This window comes from Cucurbita maxima, unplaced genomic scaffold (assembly GCF_002738345.1).
Source record: "Cucurbita maxima cultivar Rimu unplaced genomic scaffold, Cmax_1.0 Cma_Scf00013, whole genome shotgun sequence".
In the NCBI taxonomy this organism is placed as follows: domain Eukaryota; kingdom Viridiplantae; phylum Streptophyta; class Magnoliopsida; order Cucurbitales; family Cucurbitaceae; genus Cucurbita; species Cucurbita maxima.
In genome coordinates, this window is record NW_019272029.1 from 5,209,465 (window position 1) to 5,222,780 (window position 13,316).

The window sequence follows — 13,316 nt, forward strand, 5'->3', positions numbered from 1 at the left end:
ATGCATGAAAGAGGAACTTTATTAATTGAAAATATCAAACCACATCATAAAAATTGAGGAGAAATGAGGTTCATGAAACTTTACAAGCTTTAACTTGAATACAATTATAACTTAGATCCTTCTCAAGGGACCTCTTTCTTTTGCTTTGCATTCCATTATTTAGTTCTTCACCTTGATGTGTAGCTTATCTGATAAACAAATACAAAAACAAAATCAATTAATTAATTATTAAGAGAAAATAAAAATGATGAGAATAAAATGATTTAAAAAGGAAGAGAGCATACCAGCGGCTTCTTTCTCACCACAATCTTCATCGCACTTAACTTCACAGAAGCTTTGACCATTGCCCTTCTCAAGGCATTCCTTCTCGCACTTTTCATAGCATAACCTATACTTGGCTTCAAATTTAGCCTCATATTTGGCCTCCTTCACGCTTTCAGTGGCACTCGAAACCTGCAATGCAGCCATCACCACAATGCACACCAACAACACTGCAATCATCTTCTTCGCCATTTTTATTTTATTTTATGCTTTTTCTTGTGCCTTTACAATGCTTCTTTTTGCGAGTGGATGAATGTTTCAAGCGCTTAGCAACTCTTTTATAAGCTTCTACCAAACCTAAATTTAGATTAATACCCTTATTTTCGGCTATATATTTGGTTCCCTAATAGGACAAAAATTGTATGCCATTCATTTATAACAAATACTAATCATAACCAACTAAATTTCCTCTCAAATCTCCAAACTTATGTCACCAAATAAATACCAACTCCAAATCTTAGGTATTAGAAATGTAATTCACTCAAAAGTATATGAAAACATATACGTGGGCGAGTAAGAACAAGTGCCAGAGGACTCTGGACTCCAAAGGGTGGATTGTGGGACTAGTAAGGAACAAGTGTCAGCGGGGACACTCGCCCTGAAGGGTGGATTGTGAGATCGCACGTTGGTTGGGGAGGAGAGCGAAACATTGAGTGTGGATTGTGGGACTAGTAAGGAACAAGTGTCAGCGGGGATGCTGGCCCTGAAGAGTGGATTGTGAGATCGCACGTTCGTTGGGGAGGAGAGCGAAACATTAAGTGTGGAAACTTCCCCCTCGTAAACGTGATAAGCACATTTTATGACTTTTTTTTATTTGGTTGAAGGTTATATTTACGGGCTAATTATGGTCCTAATATATGAAAGTTGTAACTTTGGAATGTCTTAGGTAAGGTTGAGACTATATATAAAACCATTATCATGTATGTTATCTTGGTAAAGGTAAAGTAGACGTTGGAAGATGTATATCTTGGTAAAGTAGATTTGGAAGATGTAGTAAAATGATTTTTTTTCTTTCCTTTGACCAATGACTAATATTTTTTTTGGAATTCTATATAATTTAGATTGAATCATTTTGAATAAGAGACACTCATTGTTAATATAATAACTACTATTTATTAATTTATTAAAAATAGAAAATTAGTTTTAGTATTAACAATAATTGTAACTACCTTTTTAGATTTTTATAGAAATAAACTAATAATTCGATTGTGTTTTAGATATTCAATCAAAAGTTATGAATCTTATTTATATGGTAGTGATTTTTTATAATCATAGCCAAGTAAGTGGCTCCATTATCAATTTGGTTGGAACAATTGTTTTATGTATGATAACACGTGCCTAGTGGCCCCTACACGTGTCATATGTGTGATATGCTTTGATATATTATGTTATGCTATTATATACTATGATATGCCATAATATGTTTTGAAATAAGGAAATCTATTATGCAGAACCCTATGTCATGTCATGAATGCTATGTTGTATGAAATAATGTATAAGAATTATGTAAGCATAATTACCAAATTTAATATGTTAGGAAAGAATAGAGGTTTGTCTTGTATCATTTATTATGCCATGATGAAAAGTTTGGGGACTTCATGCATAACTGTGTTCACATGCATCAGACTACTTCCCCATTATGATGAGCATAAACGCGTATACTATAAGACTAAGTATGACACTTATGTTCGTCATGATGATACAACGACCGCTATTCCTTTTAGGTGTTCGGCAACAGCCCGCCAACAAGTGCTAGCCTAGGGGATGTGCGAGCCTACCTGGTGGGGCCACATTTACACGTGTGGGCTGTGTTTAGAGAAGTATTACACATCTAATTTAACTCGAAAATTGGAAAGCTGCCTAAGAGAATGAAAGTATGTTTTAAATGATAATTCCAACCATGTTGCATGTGTTTGCATTTCACGACCCCAATATTGGGGTCATTTACTGAGTACTTCTTATACTCACGTCGTGCGCAGAATTATACATTATTCTAAGTAAAGGTAAGGCATCCCTGTATGGATGACAGTGACGACCCATGAAGACCATGGAATCGGTGCTAGGGTAGTTGTTTTATTATATATTCTTAGGTTAGATTAGAGCAATTATTTTCTAGTTTTTGGATATATAATTAATTCTTGTTTCTTATATGTTTTTGGATTGACTAAAATTTTTACTTTTAACGTATGATCTCACGACATCGTTTATGAACTATTTAAAAAGAATATTTTCACATAAAAAGGTCAGGTCATGCATATGATAAGAGTAGGTTGGGTCATTACTTTCACAATAAATCATTAGACTTAAATTAATCATATCATTTAAAAATATGAAATGATGTGGTATGAAGGAAAACGCTAACGGAATTGTATTCTAAATTGTGTTTGGTAAACTTAAATTAAAAATATGTCAATATTATTTCATGCGATTTGGATCATTCATCCCAATATTGTTTGTTATAATATCATATGTACTAGGTACAAATAATTAATAACAGATCCACCTTACGATCAATTGAATTCATTTATATGATCAACAACAGATCCACCTTCAGACAATTATAGATTAAACAATCTCCCCATCAAATACACTTTGTTCATAGCTGACGGTTTTTTGTACATATTCGACAATGCTTTCAACAGATCTAACGTTGTCTTCTCCTTGATGATGTTGAAAGCCACATTTCTAGATAGCGTCAACCGAATCAACCCTAACGCTTGTCGATCCCTAAGCTTCCACTGTTATATGATTATGGTATCCAGCTTCACCCCCAACAAGGGTTCGTGAAGATCTTTCTAGTATAGATAATCTTCAATCTGCATCTTCCAGAAACTGAAACCGGATCTATCGAACTTCTCTATTCCAATCTTTAAACTTTCCATCTTCACAGATCATGGTGAATTTCGCCTAGCTTTCATACCAATTGTTAGGATCGCACAATAACGCACACACTAGATCTAGATGAACACAAATAACAACTTTGATATCAATTGTTAGGATCGCACAATAACGCACACACTCGATCGAGATGAACACAAAGAACATGAGAGAGAAAATGTAAGAACTCTGGTTAAAAGATTTGTATCGAAGACTTCAAGTATGTACAGTAGGAGAGAATATAGAGAAAATAGAAAAGTACATTTTTAAAGTTCCGCATCATGAGATATATATATATGGTTCAGCTTACTATATATAAGCTAAATATAACCATCTACTATATATATAACTATCTACATTTTACTGTATATTTTATTATACATCCTTATTTACTATTATTTATGACAATTTACTTTATATGTCATATGCCATATATAGCTTTACTATGTATAAACGTTAACTAAGCTATAAATAAGTAGCAGACTTCATAACTTAATAGGTTCAGCCTACTAAACCGAGACCCATCTCGACCCAATAGCTAGCAACCTGCAAACCACGACCCGAACCGAACTTTGTCCCATGCCTAGACCCAAGACGCATGTGTTGTCGTGGCCCGCTCATATGTCGCCACGTCTCAAGCCGCGATGTAAGAAGCCCTACGGCTTGAGTGGCTTGGACGACGTGGAGGCTTGTAGTAGTGGGCGGTGGTCGGCGGCTTTCCAACGTATTTTCTGGTGACTATTCTGGCGGCTTTTCCAGCGGCTTCTCAGCTTGCCATATTTAGCATGGTTTCCACCGTTCTAACCCTGCCAAACCTATTTTCGGCCCTAGTTAAGGTAATTGAGGCCGTTGTAGAGTCGTATTTCACATTTTTAGTTGAATTATTAATTAAAATGTGAAATACTAATGAAAGGTGACGAACGGTGCGATAGGAAACGAACTCCGACAACCTTTGGAGTAGCTCACGAGGAACGGGAGCTTACGTTAATTAAATTAGGGAGTACTTTGGCTAAGGCCAACCAAGTAATTGTATGTGTTACAATTTAAGATATATGAGCTATGATGATGTATGAGTTACGAGATGTATGAACGGTATTGCATGATGTCGTATACTAGTATATGATGATGTATGAGCTATGATGATGTGTGAGTGATGATGTTGTATGAGCTGCGTCGTAGGATGCCGTATACTAGTATATGATGATGAATGGGTTATGATGCTTTAGTTATGATGCTTGATGATGTGCGTAATATATATATATATATATATATATATATATATATATATATATATATATATATATATATATACTATGATGCATGACATACATATTATGTTTGATGCATGTGATGACTTTAAGATTAGTATGATGTTTGCATGACGTTTTTCACATTGAGCATGCTATATGATGATGAGTGCCCTATTGCATCATTTAGATCGACCTAGAACACAACTCTAAGAGCATGAAAATGAAATTTATATAAATATCCACGAAATGTAATGAAGAGATGAGATTAGAGAGTTTATGTTCATAAGCATAGAGATGAGACTAGAGGGTTGTATGTTCATAAACATAGGGCTACTTCCTTAGAGATAATGAGTGCGGACACCAGGGGGTTCCACTAACCGGACGTTGCTACATTTTAGTGACCAGAGAGGGTCCAGGGGGTGTGCGAGCCCACCTGGGGACTCACACTCGCACATGTGGGTCATGTGTAGGGAATTATTAATCATCCATAGTTGTCTGAGACGGGTAGGGGTAATGATAATAGAGATAGGTCCCAAGAGCATGATTGCATGTATTTGCATTTGTGTGGCCCCCTATCGTGGGATCACTTACTAAGTATTCTTATTTCTTTTCTAGAAGTAACTTCACTACATTTCTTGGTGTCAAAACAGGTTAATATAGAGAATCTATTCTCTTAAAAAAAATGAGATCTTGGAGATTGTGTAATTCAAAACTATTTGTTTATATAGTAGTAATACAAAACTATTTGTTTATACAGTAATAATTTAAAACTATTTGTTTATACCGTAATAATTTGAAACTATTTGTTTATACAGCAGTAATACAAAACTATTTGTTTATACAGTAGTAATATTCTTTGTTTATCTCTTCATTTTCGATATAATGACACCAGACCGTGAAGAATAAAAAAAATGATTTTTTTCTTTGATTTTGAAATGTTCAAAAAATTTATCTATTCCACATCTTTCCTAAACTATAAAAAAACACCAAGAGGCCGTGTGCTACATTCGCCGGTCAGCCATATGGCGGTGAATTCGTTCCCGAGCCTTGTACATACTGCCTGTCACACTATGGGAGCTAGCCATGCCCGAAGTCGTTACCTTAACCACAAGGAGGGGGATGCCTAAGGCAGGGCTAGTGACTGGAGTGAAGTCGTAACAAGGTAGCCGTATTGGAAGGTGCCTGGATCACCTCCTTTTCAAGGAGAGCTAATGCTTGTTGGGTATTTTGGTTTGACACACATCATTCAACATCATTTTGCATGTAAAGGCACATGTACAGAAGACAGCAGCATCGTGAGCAGAGACTATGTCACGTGCATAGAGTAGACTCATTAATCTCTAAATTTTAGTATTTCATATTTTTAAATATTTTCAACATTTATATGATAAAGTACTTAAAGAAATGTTTTAAATATTTTCGACCTTTATACAAATTTTCTTTTTAGTAGAGTATGAGTACATGGAAATGTAGGGTATAGTAAATTTTTAACTCATTACTTTATTTTTTATTTATGATTTTATTTTATTATTATTATTATTATTATTTTGTCTATATATTTACTTCATGTCCAACATTAATAGTTAGACCCAAAATTTGTCCAACATTAATAATTAGATCCAAAATTTAGTTAAGAAGATGATGAGGAATGTGGCAATGGGTTTGGTCGGGGCTTAGCTCGAGGTTGAATTTGAGAAGATCAATATACAGTCATCAATTTCCACCACGTATTACATTCATTTGGTTCACGATCTAAGCATCTTTGATTGCCCGTCGAAGGACAATGATTTGAAAATTCATCATTTACCTATTTGGAGAGATGATTGCCATTTTGGCTTTAAGGTTAACTTTGGAGAACAATCCTCTTCTGGTGAGTGGATAGGCCAAATGCATACATCTCTTTTGAATGCTTATGGTAGGAGAAGAATCACACATAGCTTTGTGATAGATGCCAAGATCAAAATGTAGGAACTTAGATTGGGGAAGCTAAAGATGATGATTAATTGATTCATAAATGGATTAACTTTTATTATTAATTCATTGTATTCTTGACTTATACCGGAAGAAATGAAAATATATTTGAAGAATAAAGAGTAAGTTAGGCCGAATATATTTTATTCTCTAAAATTAGGATACTGTCAACGAAAAAAGAGATGATATTTAGATTTTAGAAAAATAAAGGTACAATATATTAATATAACTAAGATAATGGGCCAAAACATCGATATTTTTTTTTATACAGGTATGAAAACCTCACGTAATGGGCCAAAATGGACAATATACACTGACTTGGATTGTTACAATTGGTGACTATTACATATCAGTCCAACTTCCTTAAAATTCTATTTTACTCTTGCGTACTCTCTTTCGGATCCAGGAAACAGCTCTCAGAGATCTTTTTTCCTTTTGGAAGATACAGGAGCGAAACAATCAACCTATTGATATTGGAAGAGCCAAAAGATTCTTCCAATGTATCATTTCTGGGTCCAATGAAATTCATAGGTATAGGAAGAAACCCTGTCAAATAGAGATTTTTTCTTTCGACCATCTTTCGATTGTTAATACGATATATAAGGATCGCTATTACAAATAGTACTACACCCTTGATCGTGAAATATCGATTGCTTGTTGAACCCTGTGAATTGCGTGAAAGTAGGATACTCCAAATTCGGGAGTCTAAGAGTTTTATAAAACGTTCTTGATGGAAAAAAGTGTGAATGAAAGATCCCACTGAATTGAATTGTGACCGCACTCTTTGTGACCGCACAGATTATATGATGCATGACCGTTTGAGCTAAATTACCTGTGTAGTCCCTCGTTCCCTTTTGGGATGGATTTACGAAGTCGCACCCCAGCCCTTAAGCCATTTCTTCACACGATAGTAACTTCTTAAGTAGCCTCAATGTGTTATCCTATCTGAAATTGGTCAAGTTCAACGATACAAATACCTGACAATGACACTATTAAGTTTGCCCTTGATCACTAGATAGTGTACCAGAGGAAATAGGAATTAATTTAACTCTTAACCATACCATACCATTCACATTGCTAGTAGACCTATTAAGCTTCTTGTTCATCCCTTGGTGTTGTGGATGTAGCTAGAATTTATGTGCATCTAAACCGTTTCAAGTTTTGGACTCTCATCCTCAAGACTATTTCAGCTAGTTTCTTGGCTATTATGGTTTTGAGATACATTACTGTCTATACCTATAATAGCCACCTACAATTTTGAGATATTCGATCTATAAGAAATGTTCTAACTCTTATCAATATAAAATAAGATAAAATTATCCTAGTTCTGATGTTCTACTCTTAATATTGGTGTTGAACGAAACAAATAACTCTTAAAAGAGGTAACATTCATCGCATATATCACATTCTCAAGAAATGGAGGAGAAAGAAAGTTTATCAAACTCCATCTTACAAGCTTTAACTCGAATACAATTATTACTTAGATCCTTCTCAAGGACCTCTTTCTTTTGCATTCCATTATTTAGTTCTTCACCTTGATGTGTAGCTTATCTGAGAAACAAATACAAATACAAAATCAATTAATTAATTATTAAGAGAAAATAAAAATGATGAGAATAAAATGATTTAAAAAGGAAGAGAGCATACCAGCGGCTTCTTTCTCACCACAATCTTCATCGCACTTAACTTCACAGAAGCTTTGACCATTGCCCTTCTCAAGGCATTCCTTCTCGCACTTTTCATAGCATAACCTATACTTGGCTTCAAATTTAGCCTCATATTTGGCCTCCTTCACGCTTTCAGTGGCACTCGAAACCTGCAATGCAGCCATCACCACAATGCACACCAACAACACTGCAATCATCTTCTTCGCCATTTTTATTTTATTTTATGCTTTTTCTTGTGCCTTTACAATGCTTCTTTTTGCGAGTGGATGAATGTTTCAAGCGTTTAACAACTCTTTTATAAGCTTCTACCAAACCTAAATTTAGATCAATACCCTTATTTTTGGCCATACATTTGGTTCCATAATACAACAAAAATTGTATGCCATTCATTTATAACAAATACTAATCATAACCAACCAAATTTCCTCTCAAATCTCCGAACTTATGTCACCAAATAAATACTAATTTCAAGAATTTTAAATACAAAATGATTGACTTGATTTGGGAAGAAAAAAAAAAGAGATAGAATAGATATGTCTAGATATTTGTTACTCTTCAATAATTGGACTACAAGGTGGCTAATCTTTATCATCATTTATTTTTAATTGATATTATCAAGATGATTGATATGAGGTTGAATTGGACTTTGAGAGGCAGATTAGGTGGTAGCCAGAATAATTAGCAACTCTAGTGATATGAACCAAGTCATCAATTGTACAAGATAGACTTCAAGAAAGATAGGAAAAAAATGTTATTCAAATTATCATAAGATGTAGCAATTTATCTAAAATGATTCTATTTTCTGATTCGTAGCTTCTTGCCAATGTAAGCTATTCGGGCTTTGAATAACATTTTTGTAACTATTGGGAACTCCATTAATCATAGGGAAAACATATGTTATCGTATCACCAAAATATTCGTTTTTTTATTAGGTCATTTTCCTTCTCTTTTATAGCATTATTTTAAAAATGATATTCTAAAATGCTATGAAAAGGTATATTTGTTTGAGTGAAAGAGAGATTAAATATTTCTTGGCATAGTCTCGTACAAACTCATTGTATAGGATACCTCCACTTACATGTCTCCACATGAATGATTTGGATCAAATTATTTGTAACGATTATAAAGTGGGCCGTATCAATAGTGTTACCAGGATAAGGCACCCAACCTTATCCATATAAAGTAAACTCTTTATGTTATTACTTGAACACGATTCTCTTGTATGTCAACCACATACAGTTCAAGATTACATTAATAACCTTGGATTTTCATATAATGGATAACAATTAAATCACAAATAAAATAATATAAATTATTGTTAAAAAACTAAATAATTAATTACAAGGCTTTAGGGCATAAATCCCAACACATGCATGTTGCCCACATGTTGTAGTTGCTGTTATTGAGTTTCTTGATTCCTCCAACGATTTGGAAATCACCCATTATGTTGGCTATATCTCAGTAATACCAAACAAGCTCTTTCGACACAAGACTTGTAGAGTCACAGACTACTCACGACACAAAAGAAACTCACTCACTACTAATCTCAAGAAATCGTTTCTGAGGTGGAAGATCCAACAGAGTTGCAACCACATAGAATACTAAGAATTTGAAGAGATCAGATAACCTACACTAACCTCGCTCTGATACCAAATTGTTGAACACAACTCTCTGTGGAAAACACTCACACATTTTATCAAGACCAATCGAGAAGAGATTTACAAAACACTTTGTAGAAACTAATACTTTGAAATTTCTTGGATGATGAACTAAGTAGGATGGAGGGGTATAGTCCATCTATTCCTAAAATTTCTAACCTTTTTCCTAAAATACATCATTTTCCTAAATTTATTCCTAAAATCCCTATTACATTTTCCTAAATTTATTTCTAAAATCCTAAACCATAAATATAATTACTCATACAATCATTGGGCTAATAATGACATTTTAACATCACATTCTACCACCATGGAACCCTCACAATCTTTCACGAACTTTTCCAAACTCTGGTGCATATCCAACTAATCAATAGAGATTATATTCTTCCTAAGACCAGAAATATATCTAAACTTTTTTAATGTCTTGATTTCTTACTTGAGTTTGTATGCAGGCATCTTCATTCATTTCAATCATCAAGATTTTTGTTCTCGGCAAGATACACCTTCCACAAGATTTCAGATTTAAAATTTTGAAACAATTCCTTACCTAGAGAAGAATGAAATGATGTGCCTAAATCCAAAATCCAAGATTCAATCGAGCTAACCACAATAAGAATTAAAGTATTCTCAATATCTTCGGTTGAATATATAGAGTCATTGTACCCTCCAAATGTGTGATTCTACTTATTCTTCAATTTTGTACCATTTTTCCAAAAATACCCTTTTCCTTTTCTCTGCAATTGCAACATGTTAGGTTTGTTATGTATGAAGATTTTACCCCGTTCTTTGATTTTCATTGTCCCTGTTTGTTTGGGCTATTTCATTTACTTTTTCCCCTTTGATCAAAGCATTGCCTTAATCTCCCACTGAGAAGCATTGCCTTAATCTCCAATTTTTCGTTTATGAATACTTTCGCTGAGAACTAAATCTCAAATTTAATCAAACTTCAACTTATCAGATATTTGGAGACTGTTGTTCACGTCAACAACAGTATCCCACAACTCAGGTAAAGAGGACATCAAAATCAGTTCTTTAATTTCATCTTCAAAATTAATTTCCATCGAACTCAATTAACTTAAAATCATATTGAATTCATTTATATGATCCACAACAGATCCACCTTCAAACATTTGTAGATTGAACAATCTCCACATCAAATACACCTTGTTCATACCCAACGGTTTTTCGTACTTATTCAATAGCGCCTTCAATAGAAATTACGTTGCCTTCTCTTTGATAATGTTAAACACCATATTCTGGACAGTGTCAACTAAATCAACCCTAAGGCTTGCCGATCCTTGAGCTTCCACTGCTCCGTGGTTATGATATTCGGTTTCACCCCAATAGGAATCCGTGAAGATCTTTTTGGTACAGAAAATCTTCCATCTGCATCTTCTTGAAGCCAAAATCGGATCGATCGAATTTCTCAATTCTAATCTTTAAGTTTTCCATCTTCATAGATGTTATAACCAAGATCAAATTTGAGTCATACATAATTATGCGTCTGTCATGTTTTTAGGCATCTTCTCTACGAGAGAAGCATCAAGGTCTTGCATGGCCAACAAATTAGTAACTTCGCTTTGCCAAACACCAAAATTATTGATTCCATCAATTTTTTTTTACTTCAAAATTAGAACTCAAAATTCTTGATCCACGTCCTGATTTAATATCAGATGACTCTGTCATTTGTAACAAGTAATTTGTACGAAAGTAGAAAAACATCATTCTTGAAAATTAATTTTCAAGAAAATAAGCATGATTGTGAGCACGTTTCGTGGTTGATGGGGTCAAAACTTTTAGAATACCCCAAATACCACAACCAGGCTTTGATATCACTTGTACAAAAATGATACAATCTTCAAAGCTCTGATACCACTTGTTGTGCGCCGAAATGCTACAACCACAAAACTATGATACCAATTGTTGTACCAATAGCGGAAGCAAGATCGAATGTACTCACAATATCAACAAACGAAATTTAAACAAAGAGACAAAGATTTACGTGGTTCAGAGAGAAGAAATTTTCCTATATCCATGTGTAGCAACCAATCACTAATAATCAAAGTGTTTACAAGTGAATACCTCACTCTCACACTACAAAGTCTCTCACCAAAAAGTTTCTCCAAAATGTCACTCAATCAAATTCCAATATCTTCAACCTCCTAAACAAACTCTTCCTACCGGATAATTCATGTAGAATATTAATGTTAATGATGATTAATAACCAAATTAAATAAGATGTTAATTAAAATGGTTATAGATTAAATAACCAAATTAATATTCTTATTCAATCAAAATGGTTATATATTGAATGAGAGTTAATAAATAAATTAAATAAATAAACTTATTGACAATTTACCACAAGCTCCTCCCGTGCTTAAATGGGGAGATGATTACCAATTTAACTTTAAGGGTTAACTTTTTTAGAACAATCCTCTTTTAGTGCAAAGTGGATGGCCGGATGCATATGTCTCTTTCGAATGCTTTTGGCCTGAGAATGACCACACATGGCTTCGTGATAGATGCCGAGATGGAAATGTAGAAACTTATATCTAGAATGCTAAAGATGAAACAATTATTTCAATGAAAGTATAGATTAAATATGAATTTCATTTACTTATTTTATTGTTTGATCGTATACTTTTATAAAAATGATTTCCATATCATTAAGACGATTTTAAAGAATTAAAGTCAGAGTTTAATAATAAATCTTTTTATGTTTTTTTTTCCACGTCTTTACTAAGTAAGTTTAAAATATGATTTTCATTTTACCGACTAAACTTTTACTCTAACTATACTCTATATTCTTTTATCGGTTAATGTTCAACTAAATTTATTAGTTAATGTTTTGCTGAATTAATAAGTTACCGATTATCATCTTTGGTAGTTCAATCTCGCAACATTAGGACTATGAAACAAAAAGGATGATATTTAAATTTTAGAAAAATAATGTGTTAACTTTCACTTAAAATAGCATTTTTTAAAGCTATAATATAGTATTAATAGCCTTAATCTTATATTATAATAAAATTATCTAATCATTTATAATTGTTATCATTATCCTAATAACTTTTTTATATAATTTATTTTTCATTATATAAATTTATTTAATTATTTAAATATGATTTAATTAATTATATTTTGATAAAATTTATTTTTAGTACTTGTATTTACGATGTATATATTCTATTAATATTTGTCTGTATTTTTTTATTTTCTATTTTCAAATATTTTCTATTTTTGTTGCAACTAAATTGTATTGAGAATTAATGTTGATATTTTTGTTGCAACCTTGGTAAATTGTGTTGAAAATTAATGAAATATTTTCTATTTCTAGGCCTATTGGGTTAATATGAATACAATAATAAATCTATACCGAATTAATGCAATATTATCCTTAATTATTTTTTCATAATAATGCAAAATTAGATAGTTAGATTAATTTTCTTAAAACCATTCCATGTGTTTCCTTAATTTCTGGTTTGTGGTTTGTGATGTAAATATTGACATAATATCAATAGATAGATAAATATATATATATATATATATTGAAGAAAATGATTACGAATGTG

General features: G+C 32.9%; 2 protein-coding genes across 2 annotated transcripts; both read right to left on the minus strand.

The window, feature by feature from the left end:
• LOC111488756 (major pollen allergen Ole e 6-like) lies at positions 1–555 on the minus strand. Its single transcript, XM_023136691.1, has 2 exons — positions 285–555; positions 1–188 (listed from the first exon to the last, which is right to left on the minus strand). Exons 1-2 carry the CDS (start codon positions 511–513, stop codon positions 160–162), a joined length of 258 nt encoding a protein of 85 aa, XP_022992459.1. The 5' UTR covers positions 514–555; the 3' UTR covers positions 1–159.
• Positions 556–7,798: 7,243 nt separating this feature from the next.
• Positions 7,799–8,337, minus strand: LOC111488755 (major pollen allergen Ole e 6-like). Its single transcript, XM_023136690.1, has 2 exons — positions 8,067–8,337; positions 7,799–7,970 (listed from the first exon to the last, which is right to left on the minus strand). Exons 1-2 carry the CDS (start codon positions 8,293–8,295, stop codon positions 7,942–7,944), a joined length of 258 nt encoding a protein of 85 aa, XP_022992458.1. The 5' UTR covers positions 8,296–8,337; the 3' UTR covers positions 7,799–7,941.
• Positions 8,338–13,316: the final 4,979 nt, after the last annotated feature.